Source organism: Fukomys damarensis, unplaced genomic scaffold (genome assembly GCF_012274545.1).
Source record: "Fukomys damarensis isolate Sample0158 unplaced genomic scaffold, DMR_v1.0_HiC HiC_scaffold_19, whole genome shotgun sequence".
NCBI lineage: Eukaryota > Metazoa > Chordata > Mammalia > Rodentia > Bathyergidae > Fukomys > Fukomys damarensis.
The window spans coordinates 17,358,212-17,380,899 of NW_022900931.1; the positions used below are offsets into that span (position 1 = coordinate 17,358,212).

The window sequence follows — 22,688 nt, forward strand, 5'->3', positions numbered from 1 at the left end:
TTTTTTTTTTTTTTGGTACCGGGGATTGAACTCCGGTCTTTGTGCTTGCAAGGCAGGCCACCAAACCGCTGAGGTAAATCCCCAGCCCTCTGTAACTATTTTAAATGTTAGACTTTTCCCATTATCTCTTTTGCAGCTGGTGAGTGTCTTCTAAAACACCTGCCCCTGGAGGGATTGCTCTCTCTCTCTCTCTCTCTCTCTCTCTCTCTGAGGAATTCCTCTTCCTCAAAACCTTGCTCTTCTGTCCTGAGTTCACGTTTCCCTGGATGTGATGGTTACTCTTTCTTGTGATGAGCACATGGGAAGGTCTGAAGGAGAGTCCCTCTCAGGATGAGAACCAGGTGCTCAGAAGGAGAGGAGTGGAAAGATGAGGGTGGAGAATAGCAGTCGCCAGGAAGCCACCTGTCACCCTCACCCTGCCAAACACGCTGTAGCCAGGGCTTCTGCAAACTCACAGGGAGAAGCTGCCCTTTGGTACTGCAGGACTCCCCAGGGGTTTACCTATGGAAGAAACTTCTGAAGTCCAGTCAGCGTGTTTCCTGTCCTTAGCTGCTCTGTCTGGCAGAACTTCTGAGCGATTGCGATTTTATTTGGGAGGCCTTTGTAGCTGAACTCTGTGCAGCTGCCATTGGTGCCAGCAAGGAGATGGAAGGTAATGATTTCCAGAAGCAGACCTGGATCACGGAAGATAGCCAAAAAAAATTATACCTGTGGATTTTATTAGAGCAGGTAATATAGTAGGTTAAGAGGCAGATCAAGTTCAAAGCTGTGAGTATTGAATTCAAGGACAAAGGTAAAGTTCAAGACGAGTTTATTTTATAGTAGAAGCCTTTGAGTTCTAGGGTCTTCCTTTCTCTTCTTAGAGCACAATCCTGGTAAATAATTAAAGAATTATATCCAAGTCTGCTTTGAAACTCTAGTATATTTTACATTACATCCCATGATTACGTTACGGAAACAGTTTATAACAGAAGAAGCTTGTCTCTTTAAGTAAAATACTTTAAATTTGGAAAGTGACCCATCTCAAAACTATCTCCAGGCAAATGGTTCTCTTGAGCACCAGATCTGCCTGAGTTGTGTCCGCAGGGTCTATGGGATGTCTCAGGCATCTCAAATTTGGCTTGTAAAAACATTTCACTGTGTTTAGGGCCCCAAATTCTCTTTTTGTGGTATTTTTCACCCTAAATATCAGTATTCCTACATCCAGTTACCCAAAATAAAGCCTGAAAAACAAAACTGGAACCTTTATTTTTCCTTTTTAACACAAAAGCTGGTTTTCCTCTTAAAATGCCTCCCAAGTATGCTTGAAAACTTCTTTCACTCTTTCTGTGTTCATCATTTAAAAAAAATATTGTCTGAGTTCAGCTTTCTAATAGATTTCTTTGGAGTAAGCTGATATATATCATGTCTGTCAGAATTAATCCATAAAATGTGGTGTTTTTACATCACATTTTAAAATGTAGATTAATCTTCCAATATTTGGGATATTTCTAAGTTTTCATATGTCTATCTTTCTGCTGTTTCTATATAGATATTCTTTCTGTTTTTCAAATGTACTGGTTCTCTGTGTTATCAGTAGCTTTTCATGTACTGTTTATTTTAAATGTTTAATTTATCCTTCAATTTATAAACTTATTATCTTCTAAAAACTTAAATATCACATCTATAAATACTTTAACCTATGTGAACAAGACTTAATTGCTTTTTTCTATATTCTTCTTAACATAATAAACTTGTACTGAGCAAGTACTGTGACAATATCACTATCTGTCTTTTTACTGCATCCACACAATTATTAATTCTTTTGCAGCATTTATTTTGTCCTTGCTTTTACTTTCCTTGTTCCTCTATACCCGTTTTGACTCCATAACTTAGCAGAGTAATCATCATATTGCAGCTATCCAACAAATGTTTGCTGAGTAAGTCAATAAGATTATCAATCAGATAATTCCATCAAAGCCACACATGTGACAGAGTGGAAACCTGGAGATGTCCTCTGTAAATCCAGAACTTTCCTCATAATAAATAACTGACCTACCATGATAGCAGATAAACACAGACTTTACCTCTTGGTTCAATGCCAGTCTTCTCTTTCTGCCAGTAGATCTTAAAAATCTATCAGATGATGCTGAACCTTTGTTCCTTTGTTTTGAAACCTCTCTATTAAAAGTTCTCTATCCTCATGCTACTGGTGTCCTAAGGCTTATCATGGAAGATTTCAGCTTTCTTCTTTGCCATTTTGTTAAGCTCTGCAAAAGTCATTATATTACTCTTTCTCTGAATTTAAGCCTTGCATTAAGAACAGGGTTAGTAGGTAGCACAGTGGCAACACAAGAAAACATGACATTGGAGTAACCGACTCATTTCATACCCGCTTAGAATCCTAACTCTTTGGAAAGATCCTACTATGCTTGTTGAGTTTGAATCCATTATCTCTTCATTGTTTGTTGAATCAATTTAGGATTTTATTGTGAGAATTTTGACCCTGCCTGTATCTGTTGTGTCTCAAGCTAACAGTTCTTTGAAGATTAAAGCCATGGACAGTATAAAATCTTTCTCTGAACTTTTTGAAAGCTTCAGTTAGCAGAGGACTCTGGTTATTCTTGTGTCTGCATTCATAAGATTTGCTGATGATTTCTGAAATTCCCTCCTTTTTGATGTCAACCATCAGGGCTTTTATGGACAGCACTTATTTCTCTTTTTCAGCTGGACTTCTGGAAACACTGCCTTTGAGAATGTCCCACCGCTCCCTTCAAGCTGGCCTGAGCTATCCAACAGAAGATACAGACTTTCCATCATGTCCAATTGAGAACATTGGGCTTTTATAAATCAGTTAGTGACATTAGTTTACAATAAACCCTTACATGTATTGCTCCAATAATCTGATATAACCAAGTTAGGAAATGCTTTATCTGTACCTTGAAGTTATGTTAAAATGGCTGAGAAGTACCAATTGCTATAGGAGAATGATAAATATACTTCTTATGATAAATAAAATTTTGGAAAAATTGTTTTAATTCTATATGCCTTTAAGCATTATAAAGTCCTTTGATTTTTTTTTCCCCCTTCTCCTTCTGCTTTTTCTTAGATGTTCTTGGCAGCTCTGTCATTCAGCTATATCTGTAAGACAATAGGTGGAGTCAATATGAAAACTGCCATTACTCAGATTGAAAGGAGATTTGACATATCCTCTTCTGTTGCTGGTTTCATTGATGGAGGTTTTGAGATTGGTAACGTTTGCTTGTATTTTAATAATCACCTTGCAGAGGTAATGCTGTTTGCATATTCTCTAACTCTAGTTCTCAGCTAGGGCACCTTTGTGCCTCCAGCCAATTTGGCGATAGAGACAGCTTGTCACAACTGGGACGTGTGCTACAAGTACCTGAGGTAGAGGACGAGGGTAGTGTTAAGCATCCTTCAGTGTACAGGAAGGACCCCAACCAGGAAGAATTACCTGGCTCAAAATGGCAGCAATTAGGATATTGAAGAACGCCGATCTTCACAGACTCATTGTTTTCACACTAACACATTGTGAGATGATTCTATGATCTGGGGAGGATGGAGCAGTTTTGGAGCAGTGTGCTAGATTTATACTATTTGTAACTGTTTGGGTTTTTTTTTTTTTTCCTACAACATTGAAGATATCGCTTTGTTGTCTTCATTTTAATTTTAATGTTTTCTCCCACAGCAGTGATGACTTACACCTTTATTAAACACTTTTTTTATTTCATGAGTTTGCACTGCATTAGCTGTCTTATGTCACTATAACCACATACGTGCAAAAGCCAGCTGATTGAGCAAAGTTCTATTTTGGCTTGTGGTTGGGAGAGTTCAGTTCATGATGAGCCAGCTCCACTGGTTTTAGGCCTGTAATAAGCCAGAGATATCATGGCAGGAGTGTCTGGTGGAGGAAAGATGCTCACCTCATGGCAGCCAGGGACCACAGAGTGAAGAAAAAACCAGAGAGCCCATGCTAGCAAGTGTCCTCCTCCTGGTCTGGTTCCACACAGACCCCAACCCTATTGGATAATGCTGCATTCAATCAGGCTGAGTCTCCCCGTTCGGTTTAGTATCCTACATGCCTGTCATCTCTGATAACGCCTACAGCCACCCCCAGAAGTGTGCTATACTAATTTCCACCTCCCAGTGCAGTCAAGTTGTCAATCAAGATTAATCATCACAATAATTCGTCATCTCTGCAAAGTTTTTTCTTCATTGCACTTTTTAATTATTTGGAGAAGCCCGGAAATTATATGTGTCATACAGGTTTCAAATATTTTCTGTAAGTTTGCCATCTAGCAAACATCATTTACAGCATACTGTACTATTTTAAAAGTAATTGTATAAAGGAAAATATATCTCTATTTTTCTTATTAATTCTGAAGTTTTGTGATTCAGAAGATATTACACCCTACATATATTTTATTTTTCCATGTAGAAGACTTAAGAAAAGCATATCGAATTTTAAAATGAGACTGTTGTTAGCTTTATAAAATTATTTTTTAGTGTGTGTTTGCAGCACATGTATTACAATAGTGATGTTCATTTTGGAAAATTAGTGCATACTTAAAACATAACGACCATTTTCAATCTCTTTCCCCGTTTTCTGGGTTATCCTCTCCCTTTAATTCTCTTCCCAACTCCAAAAGGCCTGCCTTTTGTTTTATGAGAGTTAAAGCTTAATTCACTCTATGTCTCTTGTTTACCCAGAAATGAATTCTAATATTTTTGCCAAGTTTTGCATCTGTTTAACAGCGATTACTTGAAGAACATTAGAGTCTCCTTTGCTTGCTTCTGATTCATGGCTTGTATAGCTTCAAGCCTCTTCTTTGGTTTTTCTGGAGTATATTTTCAAGTGGTAATTATTTACAGAAAAAACTACAACCGTGGTACACGCTCTGATGCCCTGCCTTTGGAAATGTGTTTATTTTACCATCATAGTCAAGTATTAGTTTGGATATGGCATTAAAAATTCAAAACATTTTTATTAGGACACTTAAGACATTCATGACATTCAAAGTTGTATGTGAGAAATCATTACCAGTATAAATTTTCCTGCCCAGATGTGTATCTCCTCTCTGTTCCGGAAATTTTACCACCATATATCCATGATTTTCTTTTTACTATATTTCTCCTGGAAATGAAAGATTTTTTTATCTGATTGTTTAAGACTTTGTTGAGTTAGGAAATTTATTTTGTTTCTTTTTAAAATTCCTTTTCTTCTAGACATATGAGAGATAAATTTTCTGTATATTTAACATTTTTTGTTTCTAAAGTTCACCTTCTTTTAATGCTCCAGCAATCTTTTCTGCTACTGTCTGCTGTTTTCTCAAATAAAGTTCTGTCACATTTTTCTGTAATTTAAAAAATTCACAGCAGTAGTTTATTTTGTTAGTATTTTTAGTCTGATGGTTCTTATTTTATAGAGGCAACCTGTTCTCATAGCTCTAGAGACTTTAACTAGAGTTTTTCAAAGTTTCTTCTTTTTCTGGTTTAATCCTTGTTTGTTAACTCACGTGCTTGATTATCTGCCAGATCATTTTAGTGCTTTTTGGTCATTTTTTTCCATCAAATTTTCAGTAATTCTTAGTTGCTGTCCACTCATTGTTACACCTGTAGCTCTCGATGGAGCAGAATTTTTGTGACTCTCTCCACTTGCGATGCTCATTTTCCTTTTTTAACCTAAATAATTTATACTTACCATTAAATCTCAAGTGGCCTTTCCTCCCAGAAGCTTTCTTGAAGGCTGTAACTTTTTTTAAAAGTTCTCTCTTCCTGCGGACTAATAGTAATTCTGTCCATCTGTCTGTTTTTATCACTGGCATATAAAATGCCCCAAGAACAGGTACCATGACTTAATCTCTTCTTTTATTGATTCTGGCTCCAATTGCCACAGCAGATGCATAATAGAAATTCAAAGAAGGCTAGAAACAAATGGCTACTTGCATTCATGTACACCTTTCCCTGGAGTCAGGAAGATTTTTCTCCATCTTTTTCCCATCTTAATACTGTCTAGCATCTCCAAATTCCTCACTCGAGTTTTGCTTCTCTAATATTGTCAAATGATTCAAGTGTTTTTGTTAGTATCTAATTCCTATTGTAAAACAAAAGAGAAATTCTCAAAACCTATGTGGTACTTTATCCTGTTTGTTCAAAGACAAAAACTATTCTAGTTATTCTTCATACCATACAGTGTTTTAATAACTGTTTTATTTTATTTGGAGTTTCACCATCTCCACTAGATTATCTAGTCTTTGAGGAAAGGTATTATTAGATCTTGTGTTCTATTAGCATTCATAAAAAAAAAAAAAAAAAAAAAAAGGATCATACCAATACAATTTTGTTTGCCTTCTAGGAAATTTGCTTGTGATTGTATTTGTAAGTTACTTTGGATCCAAACTACACAGACCGAAGATAATTGGAATAGGTTGTGTCATTATGGGCGCTGGAAGTATTCTGACTGCTTTACCACATTTCTTCATGGGATAGTAAGTGTTGAATGGCTCTGCACTGTTAATGGTTGTTACTTTTTTTTTGTTTTTTTCTTTGGTACTGGAGATGCAACTTGGGTCCTTGCACTTGCGAGGCAGACAGCGGATGGTTGTTTCTTATAAATTAGTGATACAATTTCTTTTTCTCCTCCTAAATACGTGGTTCCACATTTTGAGAGTACTCACTGTGTATAGAAATGCATATATTTTTGCATGTAATAATTAGCTTACTCCTTTATGCATCATGGCATTCATAATTTCAATATGCATACTAATAAATAAGATGTAGTTTCACAGGAAATGAATTCGCTCCTTTTGATGTTTTGGCATAACAAATACAGTTCATGTTTTTGTAGCTAAGATTTAAATCACATTCAATGAGAGTCCACCACCTGACCCTGTGCAGTGTGGGTTTTCCCACCACCGTTCCACTGAGGCAGCTCTTCCCAAGGTCGCTGTGTCATTGTGATTAGAGTAGGGCGCTCAGGAGAGGAAACTCAAATAGAAATGGCCCACCTAAGAGAGAAGGTTATTTTTCACGTAAAAGTTAACGGGAATAATAATTTGAGGATGGCATGATGCTGCTTGGTTTCAGCATCTTGTTCTGTGGCGCTCGGTCTTCCTTGTGGCCCACGATTTGTCAGGGCTCCTTCCAGCCAGCAGGATACATGAAGCCAAGAGCGGGGAGCTGCTGCAGCCGGGAGCACACACGAGTTGAGGCCTCAGAGATATTTCAGAAGTCTAAGGTGGACACCAATGTGACCAGGTCCACAAACTGGTTACATTTCATCTGCAGACAGACATTTTGGTCTGCCATCTTCCCACCTAGAAATCTCAACTTCAGTTACTGTTAGAGGAAAGAGCAACAAATATTGAGAAACAGTGAGTCATTTTGTAAGAAACAAGAAGCATTTATTGCCAAATTCTATAATCTTCTTTTTATTAAAGATTGCAAAGATAAATGATAACAAGAAATGAAGATACTACATAAAAATTTCAAATATACATGTATATGACAGCAAAAAAAGGATATGAAATAAAAAGAATTTATGTAACACAGACTAATTGAAATACATTAGTTTGATATGATCTTCAAATATTATGTTTTTTCTCATTTTCTATATTTTTGAAATAATGTAATTATAAATAAAACAAAGTTACATATTATAGTTGAGAAACTGTCCTCAAGATTTTATAATTTATAAACTCCTTGGTTTAATTAATTGATAAATATCATATACTTGTTGATTGTACCACTTACATTTTCTAACAAGACTTCCCACAGAAAAAAATATACTCATATTTGAAATCCAAAAGCACCTAAAAAAATTCACATTTTTAAGATCAGATTTTTTCTGTTTCTATTTTATTATATCCCATACTTATCTTTATTATATTTTTATAAGCATACTGATGGAATTTAACACCAATAGATATGTAATATTCTTCCCAAACGAATGACTATGAATTAAGTCAAGCACGTAATTTAAAGAAATCATAAGGTTGTCAGAGAAACTATCAATATGCCAAATGTGCACAATCCTACCCCATTCATGCCCATGTTTCTCATTTAATAGTGCACACATATATGTAAAAACATACCCCCCACACATATACACAATGCGTATTTTCTACAATACAGTATATACTTAGGTATAATAAAACAGTGTGGTGATATGTGGAATGTTGGTGATTTGTATAATTTGAGCAAAAACAAATATCATCTTTGAAGGAGTTGGAGAATTTGTAATATGTATCAGATACTAAATGATATTAATGATTATAGTTATAATAAAATTTACTTAAAAATTAATATTCATCATCAGTAGAAAATAGGTGCAAAGATATATTGATAATGCCAAATTCTATAATCTTGTGTTGTGCCTATCATACTGACTCCATTTTCTTTTCCAATATTTGACCCTTATTTCTTCTTTCTTTCTTCTAATTTTTAGCATAATACACTCTCTTGATTTATTTCCATCTTTGTGGCCTCTTCAGAATGCCCATCTTTTCCTTGTGTGGCTGGTACCATAATCCCTCATTAATCTTTTCCTTGTTTTACATGATTTCTGTGGGGGATATGCTTTTTCTAACATTCAGGAATTTTTCCAACATTCAGGATCTGTATCTTCTTCCATTTCCTTTTGTTTATCTCCAACATAACACCCCACAATCATTTTCCAGACAAATTCTTCTGATTGAATTCGTATTCACTTTTTTTTAAACGAATGGTTCCTTTAAACACAAAGGAACTGAGACAGAAGTCAAGGGCTACATCCTGGACTCTCCTTTCATTACAGCAGAAAACTGGTAATCCCCAAAATCTTGCTTATTCTTCCCCCTAGCGGTTAGAGTCTGTCGTCTCTACTGTCCTTATACTAGTTGAGACCAGTCATCTTTGGTCTGAATTTTTCTCCTCCAGTTTCATTCTATTCTAATTCATGCCCGACACGAGAGTATATACTTAAAAATGCATATAGAATTATTTTACTCCGGCTTAAGTCTCCCAATTTCCTAAAGCAATTTTCAAACTTCATGCCCTACACCTTTCATTAATGGACTAACAAATCAATTCAGATGACTGAGACCAACAATTTTTGTATATGATATAAGAAAATAATATACAATGCAAATAGGGATAAATGTTGTTCCGTGAAACTTTCCTTTTGATAGTATATATTATATATATACATATATATATATGTATATATATATAATTTGTGAATTTGTTCATATATTGTGGTTGGAATGGAAAATGCATCTCGTACTTTTTATATTGTGGTTGGAATGGAAAATGCATCTCGTACTTTTATTACCATGAAAAATATTGAAAGCCCTCTTTGCTTACTAGCGTCTAAGCTCATTTGCACATGCATGCTCATTAATTTGGTTCCCAATTATCCTCCTAGCTTCATCTTCCAATGCTCCCACAATTTGAGAAGCATATTCGAAGGCTTTATGTGAGCCAAATGTCATACCCCTGAATATATTCCTTTCTCACTCTAGACCACCTATTAAATCCCATCTATCACTAAGGATCACCTCACATGTCACCCTCCTCACGAAATCTTGTGCCTTTACACACACATACATATACTGGCTTTCATATTTTGTCATGTATATTTATCTTAGTGTGAAATTCCTTACAAAACTATGTATTTTCTTTCAGTTTTTTTTTCTCTTTCTGGTACTGGGATCAAACTCAGGATCTTATGCTTGCCAGGCAGGTGCAGCACCACCGAGCTATATCCCTGGCCATTAGGTCAGGTTTTTTGAAGAGGAATCTAATGCCTGGTAAATGGTAGACTGCCACTGAAGCTACATCAGTGTTCTTGGATTTTAGCATTTCTACCTCTTCCAACTCCATTTCAGTTGATCTTATTGATTAAATTCTCCTTTATTAAATTGAAATGGATTAGAATTCCTTTACCTCAGTTTTGAAGACTTAGATATTGCAGTGCGTGTGTGTGTGTGTGTGTGTGTGTGTGTGTGTGTGTGTGTCCATTTAGAAAAGAAAATCAAGATGTTGGTGGAAGATATAAATGAACCGGCATGCATTATAGATCTGTTTGGAGAATACAGCTCTAACATTTATTAAATCTAATTATAATTTATCTTAATGTTAAATAGTGACCGTCTTTGAGTATAATTCAGAAGGAACAAATAGATAGAGTTAACAGCTTAGGGAATAAAGTGATGAGACCAGAATATTTCATACAGGATCCAGAATTGAAGCAGTCCTAGGACAACTGCAAGGCAAGGCACCCTACCAGGGCATCTTCCTTAGGTGAAACTCTCATTTCATTTTCATTCATCATCTGTCCTAAAACACAGGCTGGAGACTTGGTAGAGAGGAGTGTAGTAATTTGGAGAACAGAGAGGTACACATAAAGGAAAAAAGTCCTCTGTGTTTCTGGGAAAATGAAAATATTTTGTAAACAAGGAAAAATTTAAATCTAATGATATTCTTACAGTTACAGGTATTCTATAGAAACCCACGTTAACACAACAGAGAATTCAATATCAACTTGTTCAATTAATCAGACTGTATCACTCACTATGCCATCACCTGAGATAGTGGAAAAAGGTAAGAAGTGATAGAGATGAAAGTAGGCTGCAATTAATTAATTCAGTGACATCTATAAAGATAATTGTGATACTTCTTAGAAAAAAAGGAAACAAAAAGGAAAACATTTTACCTTTACCTACAGTTAAAATCATAGTGTTAACATATATTATGTATAAAGAACTTTCAGAAGTAAATAAGAAAGAGGGAGATTTCAGTAGAAAATTGGTAAAGAATATATGCATTTAAAATAAAGCAGCAGGGACTGACCTAAGTATGTATGAAGGCTTGCTTCCTATGAAAAAATGTAAGTTATTATGCTACAGTAATATTTCTTGACTTATAACACAGATCATAAATTATAATTGCATTGTATACCTTAAATGCACCAATAAAATTAATTTTTAAAAATCAGTTAAAAAACTGTGACCCTGGATATGATTCCTTCCTTCTAAAAATAAAATAATAATGAATTATAATTACAAATTACAACATTGAAGATGGTGCCATCCAGTAGATAAGATTAAGAGTAAAGAAATAAAGGAAAAGAGAAAAAGATAAAAGAAGAAAAAGTATTTTACAATTTTTGCATTTGGGGGTGTGATAAATATCTAAATTTTTCTGGAAGTTAATTTTTTGTACATATTAAACAACAAAAATATTTATGCTTAATTATCTCAATCATTCTATTGCCATACGCTAATCTCAAAGATACAATCAAGAAAGTTCATGCATATTTATTTACAATTATACAAAGCCATCTCAGTTCATCAGAATAAAAAATTGAAAATATTTTGCTATTTAAAAATATAAAATTAATTAGATTATGAAACCCTTTTTCAGCCCAGTACTATGCCCTTGTTAAAATCCTGATGTAAAACTCAACACAAGGAAAACAGTACTGCAAGCTTGTTAGAATGCAGTATTAAACATAAAAACAGATTTTAATAGGAACTGGATATTTAATGTATAATATTCAAATTGAATGTCATGGATTTTTATGGGCAACAAAAATCTGAGAGATATGGAACAAGCATTAGAAATTAATTTTTTTGTTAGTGGGATTTCAGATAATTTTCACTTTGCTTTTTAAAAAAATTAATAAAATGAAGTGCTTATATGCTTGATTTTATATCCTCTTACATATAACTAAAAGGGAATGTACATTTCCTGTAATTTAACACTTTTTTTTAAACAAAAAGCTTTATGGCAAAATTAATGGTTCTTTAAATAATGGAAGAAAAAACTACATTTTAATTTTTTTGTTGCTTTTCATGTTTTTCTCTATTTTTGAACTGCAAAGTAAATATAAATCCTTTGGTGAAAATTAAAAAAAAAAAGAAAACAGGACTAAGAAACTATCTGAAGTTCCCATTTCGAATAAAATGATCGCTTGTCTCCCTAGGTTGTGAGAAGCAATCCGAGTCCTACATGTGGATCTATGTGCTAATGGGTAACATGCTTCGTGGAATAGGGGAGACCCCTATAGGGCCCCTGGGAATTTCTTACCTTGATGACTTTGCTAAAGAAGGACAATCCTCTGTTTATTTAGGTAATTCACAGAAAATATTAAATTGAGTGATTATTTTCCCTGTTTCTACCTTTGAAATTGCAATGCCATTATTAATAGTAGTAGTATACCCAGAAAAGTTGTTTGGAGAAATGTCATGTATTGATGTTACTCTAGAAAACACATTTCATAAGAATTCTGTATTGTCGGTAGCTAATGAAATTGTTCTGTGATCTTTGCAGGTATTTTGAACTCATTAGCAATGATTGGCGTGGTTGTTGCCTTTTTGATGGGATCTGTATTTACTCAAATGTATGTGGACGTTGGCTATGTAGATCTGAGTAAGTACGATCAGAACAAGGTAGCAGGGTAGAATCCTTCCAGTATCTGATACCATTCTACCAAGCAGTTGAATTCGTTTTTCTAATATAGTCCTTTGCTTACCATTTTTCAAAAGTTACAAGTTGGAAAAAGTACATTCATAATTCCAATAAAAATGCAACTTGGGTCCTAAAGTGCCACACTTTTACAACTAAATAGAAGACAAGTGTAGCAATCTTGTTTTAGGTTATTTGATTCAAACAAACAACAGGGTCCTTCCTTAGAAATGACCAGGTAAATTTCATTTTTTAGTGCATGATAGTTTGGATGTTGAAGCGCAGAACCTACAGTTTGCTTTGCTAAAGTGCTGAGAGTTTGCAGAATTGACTCACAGCTGAAATATTTTGAGGGACTCTACTGAGATGATTTTGATCACTTGTTCTGCTCCTGGAAATAATAAGTGCTGTAGGACAAATCAGCGAAAAGTTACACACATAAATAATACCATGCTCAAATGTTGGCGAAGTCATGCCCTGTACCATTGGAAAATATTTTTCTTTGCCTCTTGAGACAGTTTTTGACTTAAATTTTATTTTATGTGATTGATACCTCTCTACCACCATTCTTTCTGGTTAGTACTTGCATTGAATATCTTCTAACCTGCCATTTTTAACCTGTTTGTCTTGAAAAACCTCGGTTTGAAAGCATAATTCAACCCAGATACATGCTTGTGCTTGGGTATGAAATCAAAGTTCCCCATAAGAAATAATAGACACTCAGATGATTCATTCCACAATCCAAAAATATTCATATAAAATGATGAAAATACTATAATATAATACAAAATATAAAGAAAAACAAATTAACCGGCACTTACCTTTGAAAACTTTCTCAGCTGGTGTAAAGCAGACAACAGGGAGTAGGGTCACTATATAGGAAGACTTTCACTGTCACTAATGAAATCACTGCTGTCTATTGGCTCAAGGGCATTTTTTTGTTGTTGTTGTTTTTGTGCAACTTTGACAAGGAGCCTATCCAATGACACTTGCTTTTGCTTTCTTTTGAAGATTTCACAGTAACATGACATTGAATTGTTTTTAAACAGATTCATCACTTGCACTGCTACAGACCTGAATGGCGATTTCTTACAAAATGTGCAGTTTCCCACATTTTACATATGTCCCTAATCTCATTTGAAGTGAGCTATTCCTCTACCTCTTCCCCCTCTTCCTTTGCAAATGAGATCCCTAAAACCCCTTACTGTTGGGACATGACCACCCACAATTCTGCAGGGGAGAAACTAGAAGTTGGATTTGTTTTTTTGGTTTTTTTTTTTGTTTGTTTGTTTGTTTTGTTTTGTTTGCCTGCTCATTCTGCACTAACCCATGAGGCAAGAGTTTTGATGAGTAGTCAGACACTACTTTGAACTGCCACATTTATTCTTTGTAGGCTAGAGCCTGAGCCTATTTGTTGGGTCCTGTCAGCACTCTGAGATGGGTAAGATGGAAGTCAGCCCCTTGGTAGCACTTGGACAAGTAGAAACATTTAATGTGCATTCCAGCTTTCCCCCTCCCGGTTCACCCTGTGTTGGCCAAAGGGAAAACCTGTAGCAAATGTCTACACACAAGTTCAGATTACTTGTTCTTCCTGGTCATAGGACACTATGCTGAGGTTTTCCACTTTATACCGGTTTTAATGGGGCTGGTTTTGTACTTGCTGGTGATAGCAGTAACTTTCAATTAGTTTCTGGATTTGTCAAAAATGGAAATAATCTGTGTTTTGCTGTTGAATCAGATGTGTTCATTAGAAGAAGGAGGGTCCATAGATTTCTTTCCTGCCATCTTGCTACTCTTTCACATATTCTTTCTTTGTAACACTGAGATTTTACACTTGCTGCAGGAACTCATTAGTTCTTGACATGTAGCACTAACATAACATTCTTACACATACCTTCAATGAAAATACAGTTAAAATAAAATGGCTAAAGTATTTCTATTATTTAGAGTCTCACTTTTCTGGGTTACTTTTAAATACAGATTTACACTGTGTATATTTTTTGCCATTTTCATCCTTTGTGCTGTCAAGGGAGTTGAAAACACCTGTTTCTAGGGTAGCTACTACTGTGGCTCTGAGAATATATTCTACTGGCTCTGAGAATATTCATTCAAATTGCTTTAAATTTTGTTGCTGGTACTTTCTTGGCCTCGGCAGATTGCACTGATAAATGTGCTCACATAACGATGAGGCTTCAAACACTTTCCATGTTTTGAAAGTCGTTTTCAGGCTTCAAGGTCCAATACCAGCAGATCTTCAGCCATGTCATTGGAAAAGCCACCGAGTTTACACAAGCTCCATCTCTGGCAGCAGTGTTAAGACTTATTCCTAAACAATAACGATAACAAATGCTCATTTAAACCAATTTTTAAGATGACAAAATAGGAAAAGAATAAACTATCTTTAGATGGATGAAATAGTTTGTTATGTTTGTTGATGGAAGACAATAGTCATTACCAATGTGTCCGATACTTATTATATTTCAGAGTGACTTTTGACTGGCTTTTCTACTTATTTACTCTAGGCAGTGTCAGAATAACTCCCCGGGACTCTCGCTGGGTTGGTGCCTGGTGGCTTGGATTCCTTATGTGTGGACTACTATCTATTATTTGTTCCATCCCATTCTTTTTCCTACCTAAAAGTCTGAATGAACCGCAGAACGAAAGGAAAGTTTCCGCATTTTCACATGGACTCAAAACAGATGAAGAAAAAAATCAAACAGCTAATTTGACCGATCATGAGAAACCTGTTACTCTAAGTATGAGTGGTAAGTATTTTCAATTCATAGTCAATGTGTAGTTAATCCTAATGGAAAGGAAGAGTGACTACTCCGAAATAATAACTCACCTTGAAATCATCTAGAGTTGACTTCCTTGGGCACTAAATGTAGCTGGATTATTTTTCTCAAATTCCTATTAAAATTAGTAAATATTTGCTTGAACATAAAATAAACTGAATAGGATCGGAAATATGATCTTTAGCATGGAGAAAACAATCACATGCTAAAAAACAAGAAAACAAAAACACTTGTTCTCTACAAGCCAAAGGGTATGTATTATTGCAAAATTATATAATATGGAATATTGAGTTACGTAAACTCTCATATTTCATTCATTCGTTCGACAAGTGGTACCAGGCACCACAGTATACCCGTGCGATAGAATATGGCCTCGATTTTCCCAGAATTTACTTGATTCTGAAAATATGGAGACAACTGTAATTAACTCTCTGAATAACCATGGTCAGGTTAAATGTAACAATTTTCAAGTGGAAACATGGGATATGCAGGAACTGAGGACATATATCCCTGGAGGTAACTGGAATAAGATAGTTTTTCTTGGCCATTATATTGAAAAATTGCTTTACAAAATATATAATATATAATTAATATATAATATATATTAGAAGAAAGTGTTACTTTTTACCATATCAAATAGAAATCTTTAAAAATGTAAGGAGCAAAAATCTTTCAATGCTGATATTCATATCTGGTTTTGTCTTGTTTATTTCTGATACTTTCTCCTACTTTTCTATATAGTTTCTTCTACTTTCAGCTTCTCTTACAGCTACTTGACCTGGTTATCATAAAGTCAGATCACATTATGCAGTGGACTTAAGTTATGACTTGTCACACATCTGTTCATAGGTTGTTGTATTATTCTTGTCATAATTGTCACTTAAGACATAACCACATTGTCTATGATTGCTCCTTGTTGCATCTTAAGAGAAATGATTTATACTACTGCAAGATTTATTGGGGGTACAGAAACTGTATACCAGGTAACAGAATGTTTGAATTGTCAAAATAAACAGTTCTATGAAAATGTGAACCTTAGTGCTTTTATTTCTGTGAATTTAAGATTGGTTCTAATTTAAATTTCTATTTCATCATTATATTAGTAATATAACAATCACTACTGAATACTAATAAATGAGACATAGCATATCAAATTCACTTTTTTTTTTTGTACCGGGGATTGAACTTGGGTCCCTGAGCTTGCTAGACAGGCGGCAGAACCACTGAGCTAAATCCCCAGCCCTCAATTTCACTTTTGTTTTTGAACAATTAGCAATATTATGTCATACCCAACTGAATGCCAACTACTTATTGAATGAATAAATTAATTAATAATTATGAAGCTTGTGGTGGATCACAAATAACCAAATATTAAGTGAACAAGCACATTATAAAACAGCACATGTTCAAGATTTCATTTTGTGGTAAAATCAACTAAACAAATAAATATTAGAATATGTATGGAAAACAGTGAAGGAATATATTTCAAAAATTTGTCAGTAGAATTTGCTTTCACTTTCTGCGTTATGTGTTTGTGTAACTTAAAATCTTTTAACACAAGATTGCAATTTTAATATATATTTATATCACATCCTAATAATCTAATTATTTTTGTAATTTTAAGATTTTTTACAGTCCATGAAAAGCCTCCTTACGAATCACCTGTATATTTTGTTTGTGGTTTCAACCGTGATATATCTCAGTAGCGTTATTGGTGGCTTCACTTACGTCTTCAAATACATAGAGCAACAGTATGGTCAGTCGATATCTCAAGGCAACTTTTTGTTAGGTAAGACGTATTCTTCACCTGTTTGCTTGAAAAGTCGTATGCTACCTAATCGATGTGTTCCAAATGATATCTTACTGTAAATGTGATTTTATGTTTTATTAGATAATTTCCCCTTTGTCTTTCTCAAATTTGTCAAGCTTGCAACACTGTTATTATTCATTTGAAGTTTCATCTCATAGTATAGAATTTCCTAAAAGAAGAGGTGGATATTGAGCGAGACATTCACACACAGTATTTGCATAATTAGATCTTAAAATTTAGTGCTGAGACCCTAAGACGAATTGTTTTGTAATGTTAACATTATAATTCTATAATTTATATAGTTTAAAATTAAGATTATTTTATTTATTTATTTATTTATTTATTTATTTATTTATTTATTTATTTATTTATTTATTTTGAAACAGGGTCTCCTATGTAGTTGAGACTGACCTGGAACTCACTATGTACTCCAGGCAGGTCTCGAACTCACAGTGATCCTCCTTCCTCAACCTCCCAAGTGCTGGGATTACATGCGTGCACCACCACACCCAGTTTAAAATTAAGATTCTTTTTTTTGCGGGGGTACGATAATCAAACTCGGGTCCTTGCATCTGTGAGGCAGGCAGTGGAGCCACAGAGCCAAATCCCCGGCCCAAAATTAAGATTCTTAACAGCTTCTTAACAAAAAAAGATGAGACACTGCTGTTTCTATAAGAAGAAACAATTTAAATACACCATTAAAATATGACTCATTCAAGACAAATGTCATAAAATAAAGCCTAGTTATGCTAAAATACATAGTTCCATTGGCACATGGAGACCGGCTTGATTTAAAAAGAATTTATTTTTTAACTTTTATTAATGTGTGTTTTCAGTATGTAAAGAGTATATGCATCATGGGAAGTTGGCACACACATATAACACAACTTAAATCTTTTTTCACCCCTTTTCTGCCCTTCCCTCTATCACTCTGAGACCTGCTTATTAAGGAAAAATTTTCTTACGTCATTACCATTACAACTCTGATATTGAGGGATTATTGTAGATAATAAATATTTGATGAATTAAAAAATTATCAAGTGGCATTTGGCTAGATCATAAATGAAAAAGAAAGAAATAATTTGAAAATGAAGTTCCTAAACCACTGTATCAGAATTCTAAGTGATGGCATTGTTGAACTTAATAAAAAAAATAGTTAAACTGTAAAGGTTACGTTTAACAGCTAACCCAGCATTTTATTTTTATTATTATTTATTATTATTATTATTATTATTATCATTAGATGAATCTTCCTCTTTAGTAACTCTTTCAGGAAAAGAAAATAGAAAACTTATATGGGAATTCAATCTTTTTAAATGCAGAATACAAACCAAGTTAGTCATCTGTATTGATGAGTAAGAAACAGATATTAATTTAAGTTTTCAACTCTTATGCACTGAGCAAATTTGGAGTGGGTTTTGAAGGCCAGAGCTCTTCATTTTGAAAACTGTAAAGGATTTTAGATCATACTGTCAAAGTCTTATATGGAGAAACTTGGTGTGTTGTTATTTACCAGGAACATGTCCTTCAAAGAAATAATCTATTTAGACACAACTTTTCTGTCATTGCCTTTTCCTGTTGAGAAAATCAAACCCTCACCTTTGTAGGAAAAACTATTTTTTAAACAGGGTCTTGCTATGTATTCCAGCCCAGCCTTGAACTCACTATGTAGCCCAGGATGGCCTTGAACTTGTGGCAATCCTTCCATCTAAGCCTCTTGAGTGCTGGGATTGCAGGCCTGTGCACCACACCTAGCTTTGTGGAAGGAAATCATTTTTAACTCTCCCATATGCCTCACTGGTCTTCTATTCCCATTTTGGCCTACCACCTTGTCCCTCAGTAATACGACTGGATATATTGGGTAGATATATGTTGTGTTCCATATGTAAAGATACATCAGAAAAATTATATTTACATATTATAATTTTCTCTCTTTTTTATTTCTAGGACTTATCACCATACCTTGTATGACAATTGGAATGGTTTTAGGAGGATATCTTATTAAAAAGCTCAAATTGACCTTGGTTGGAATTGCCAAATTTTCATGTTTTACTGCATTCATGGGTTTAATATGCCAACTGTTATATTTTGCTTTACTCTGTGATCGCAAGTCAATTGCCGGCTTGACTTTGGCCTATGATGGGTTTGTATATATCATTGTATCAATTACATAGTATATTAACCATGAAAAGACTGGAAAAACAGAAGAGAAAACAATTTTAATTAAACTTTCTTTTAGTTGAGAGAAATTTCAATTTACAAATTCTTAAAGTGTCCATTTCTTGGAACCTCAAAAAGCTCTTTTTAAAATTTCTTCCTTAAAGAAAGAACAGATTGCAAAAATAATAAGTATCATTTCTAAGGTGCCTATAATGAATGATGCCTACTTTTTCTCCATTTTATAGATGTGAGAAATAAGGATTAAAGTGATATACAGATTATATGGCTAGTAGTCCCTTAACATGATCTCTCTATTTTGGGATATTTAACAGAAAATCTCTTCATCTTAACTCTATAATCGTGGATGGATCTTGCATGTAATAATGTAAATAGCATTCTCCAAATGTGACTGAATAACATTTCTGTACAGTTCACTATAATATTTAGTAACTGTCTTTATAAGAGAACATTTGCTTACATTGTACTACATTCATATCTTGTAAACTAATATTGTTTCTTCTGCACTGTCTTCATTGTGAGAATAAGCATAATAAGTATAATATCCTATATATAAGTGCAGGTTAGAACCTTTAACTCTCTGTTAACATCACCTAATGCCAAGTATTCCTAGTACTTCTGTCTACCCCAAATCAAAGGCCAGACTCCTGCGCAGACTTATGGGATGCAGCAAACAACTTGATTAGAAAGGTTCACATGCAGGCAATAAGCAAAGATCCTGGGATCACAGTTCAGTAACCACGTGTGTTACTGCTACCTACTGTTGGCTCTGAGTTTTCAAACTCTGGATCCCCTGAGGTGTAAACTTTAACTCTGTCAAGTCTTCCCCTATTTTCTTATGTAAACATCCCATTCTTCCAGGCATGACCAGCTAATCCTGATATACCTTCCTGCTTGCTCCTAAGCCTCAGAATTGTTGGTTTCCATCCATCGTCATCTCTTTAGTAAGACAAAATACATGCAGGACATCAGAACTGTAAATTTTAGAGGAGAAACCACCTTAAGGATCACACAGCCAACCTTCCTTCATTAGTTGAGACCTAGGAAAAGTTATTGTTTTAAGTCACACATCTATGCACTGCTTCTCCCTGATTATGAGGGCAGGCTTTAGCCTATAGCCGGTGCTCTGAAAGCAAGTCATGTGACAGCCGTGTATCATTTAATTATGGAGATAAGTTCGTACAAGTATATTGTTTCATCATTGCGTAAACACCATAGGGAGTACTCACTGGGACTGAGCAACAATGACACTAGGTGATATAATCTTACCAAACCACCATTATATAAGTGATGCATAATTAACAGAAACATTGTTATATAGCACAGGACTGAATAATAACTTCACCGTGTATTCAGAAAATTGATGGTGCATCCTTGTAATTCCAGCACTCTGGAAAGCTTACACGAGAGGGTAACAAGTTAAAGCCAATCCTGGGCAAGTTAACAACTTAATGAGAGTCTGTCTCAAATTTTTAAAAAATAATAAAATAAATAAAAGGGGCTGGGGATATAGCTCAGTGTGAAGCTCTTTGAAGCTCTCTTCCCCAGCACCACATTAATGAAAAAATAAAAGGCGATGTCAAGAATTCTATGGTACTTTTCAATAACATTTTACTTGTTGTCTCCAAAAGTGAATATCCTCAATTATTATCAAGGTTTTTATAAAAACAAAAGAATAATTTCTAAAATTGATAGTCAAACAATTAATTATATATTATATATTTTGAAAGTGTAGCCATATAACACAATTTTTATAATGAACATGTTATAATTTCTAAGTGAATAATGTTATAAAGTAAAGCCTTATGAAACATAAAGTGTTTTTTTGTTTTGTTTTTTTTGTACCGGGTATCAAATTCGGCTCCTTGTGCTTGCAAGGCAGGCAGCGGAACCACTGAGCTAAACCCCTAGCCCAAGTTGTTTCATTTTTAAAGTATATGGAGCTTTTCTTGTCTTTCTCAATTGATTCTTATCCTTTATCAAAATTGGTCCTTGGAGACAGATTGAATCATGTTGAATTCTTCTCTTATGTAAGTAAAATAGACATTTTAGAATTCAGCCTATTTAAATAACATTCATAGAAAGACATAACTTTGCAGTAAGCTTGGAGGAATGTCAGTCTGCTACCGCTACCTAACATAAGAAAAAGTGATCTTCAGAAAAAGGAAGTTCCTGAACTGCTGTGAATTTCCTTATTGAGTTACTAAGCTCTCTTGTCTAAGACTTGTGAACCCTCCCTAGTTTGCTGTTATAAGTTTAACTTTTTCTATTCTTGCTGTGATAAAGATGGAAGGTGTGAAGTGAATAAACATTAAGCACTTTGCCAGTTGGCAACAACAGTACATTAAATTTCTCTAAAAGAAAACTGTCCCTAATATCTCTCCTATTTTTCACTTCTCTTCTTTTTTTCTTCCCTTTTTTCTTTCTCTCTTCTCCTCTCCCTACTGCCTGACTTCTCTTTCACTTCTTTCTTCCTTTATTTTTGATATATCTATCGCATATTTGCAGAACTACTTCGAAATCACCTCTCTTACTCTTTCTTTCTTTGACCCATGTCTTTCATATATTTCCAGAATTAATCCACTGGCGTCTCATGCAAATGAACCACTGTCTTACTGCAACTCAGATTGCAATTGTGATGAAAATGAGTGGGAGCCAATCTGTGGGAAAAATGGAATGACTTACTTGTCGCCTTGCCTAGCAGGATGCACACTGGGAGATGGCAATAAAAAGCCTACTGTAAGTATTAGTGTCACTTCCTGACCCCTCCTTAATCAAGATCAGATATTGCACTTAACAATCACTTATCAAATCTTTCTGTAACTAGTGTGCCCAGTAAAATGATACAAGAAAAATATTACAATTTTTTCTGTCATTATAATGGCTGTAAAATTGTATACACAAGGCTTCATATCAAATCTACTTGGTTGACAATCAGGTTTTACTCTCACTTGAATTCTAATTTGAGATCACATCATTTTTCCCCTTTTTTTCTAATTATATGTGCTACCGAAGGGAGCACATCCTTTTTTTTTTTTCCTTAAAATTATAAGAATGAGAACTTCTGGAATATGAATCACTTAAAATCCCTAGGAAGCATGTAATTTGATTAAAGCTATAATTTCCATTGTATTGAAATTACTTTTCCCTTCAGAAGAGAGAAACCCTAAGTCAGTCCAATGTCTGCACTGCCTGCCTCACTAGGACAGCAATCTATAGAAAAATGTGGCCGGGCGTGGTGGCACATGCCTGTAATCCCAGCACTTGGGAGGCTAAGGCAGGAGGATTGCTGTGAGTTCGAGACCAGCCTGGACCAAATAGTGAGTTCCAGGTCAGTTTCAACTATACAGTAAGACCCTGTCTCAAAAAAAAAAACAAAAAAGACCTGCCTGTCTGCGATCACCCGGCGGCGTGCGCGTGAGCTCCCGGCCTGCGCGTGAGCTCCCGGCCTGCGCGAC

At 34.7% G+C, this 22,688-nt stretch overlaps 1 protein-coding gene across 4 annotated transcripts in view; it reads left to right on the forward strand.

Annotated features, from left to right (window-relative positions):
- LOC104856392 (solute carrier organic anion transporter family member 1B3-like) overlaps nucleotides 1–22,688 on the forward strand; it is a 54,300-nt gene that overhangs the window by 11,600 nt on the left and 20,012 nt on the right. For 2 of the 4 annotated variants that reach the window (XM_010615777.3, XM_010615768.3), the window contains 9 exons: nucleotides 3,089–3,230; nucleotides 6,356–6,488; nucleotides 10,469–10,581; nucleotides 11,966–12,112; nucleotides 12,313–12,411; nucleotides 14,970–15,212; nucleotides 16,867–17,031; nucleotides 19,000–19,195; nucleotides 21,804–21,969. In XM_010615777.3, coding sequence (XP_010614079.1) covers nucleotides 3,089–3,230; nucleotides 6,356–6,488; nucleotides 10,469–10,581; nucleotides 11,966–12,112; nucleotides 12,313–12,411; nucleotides 14,970–15,212; nucleotides 16,867–17,031; nucleotides 19,000–19,195; nucleotides 21,804–21,969 — 1,404 coding nt within the window. Of the gene's footprint in view, nucleotides 1–2,808; nucleotides 2,833–3,088; nucleotides 3,231–6,355; nucleotides 6,489–10,468; nucleotides 10,582–11,965; nucleotides 12,113–12,312; nucleotides 12,412–14,969; nucleotides 15,213–16,866; nucleotides 17,032–18,999; nucleotides 19,196–21,803; nucleotides 21,970–22,688 lie in introns of those variants that run through there. The other 2 variants (XM_019206329.2, XM_010615792.3) reach the window with 2 other exon arrangements.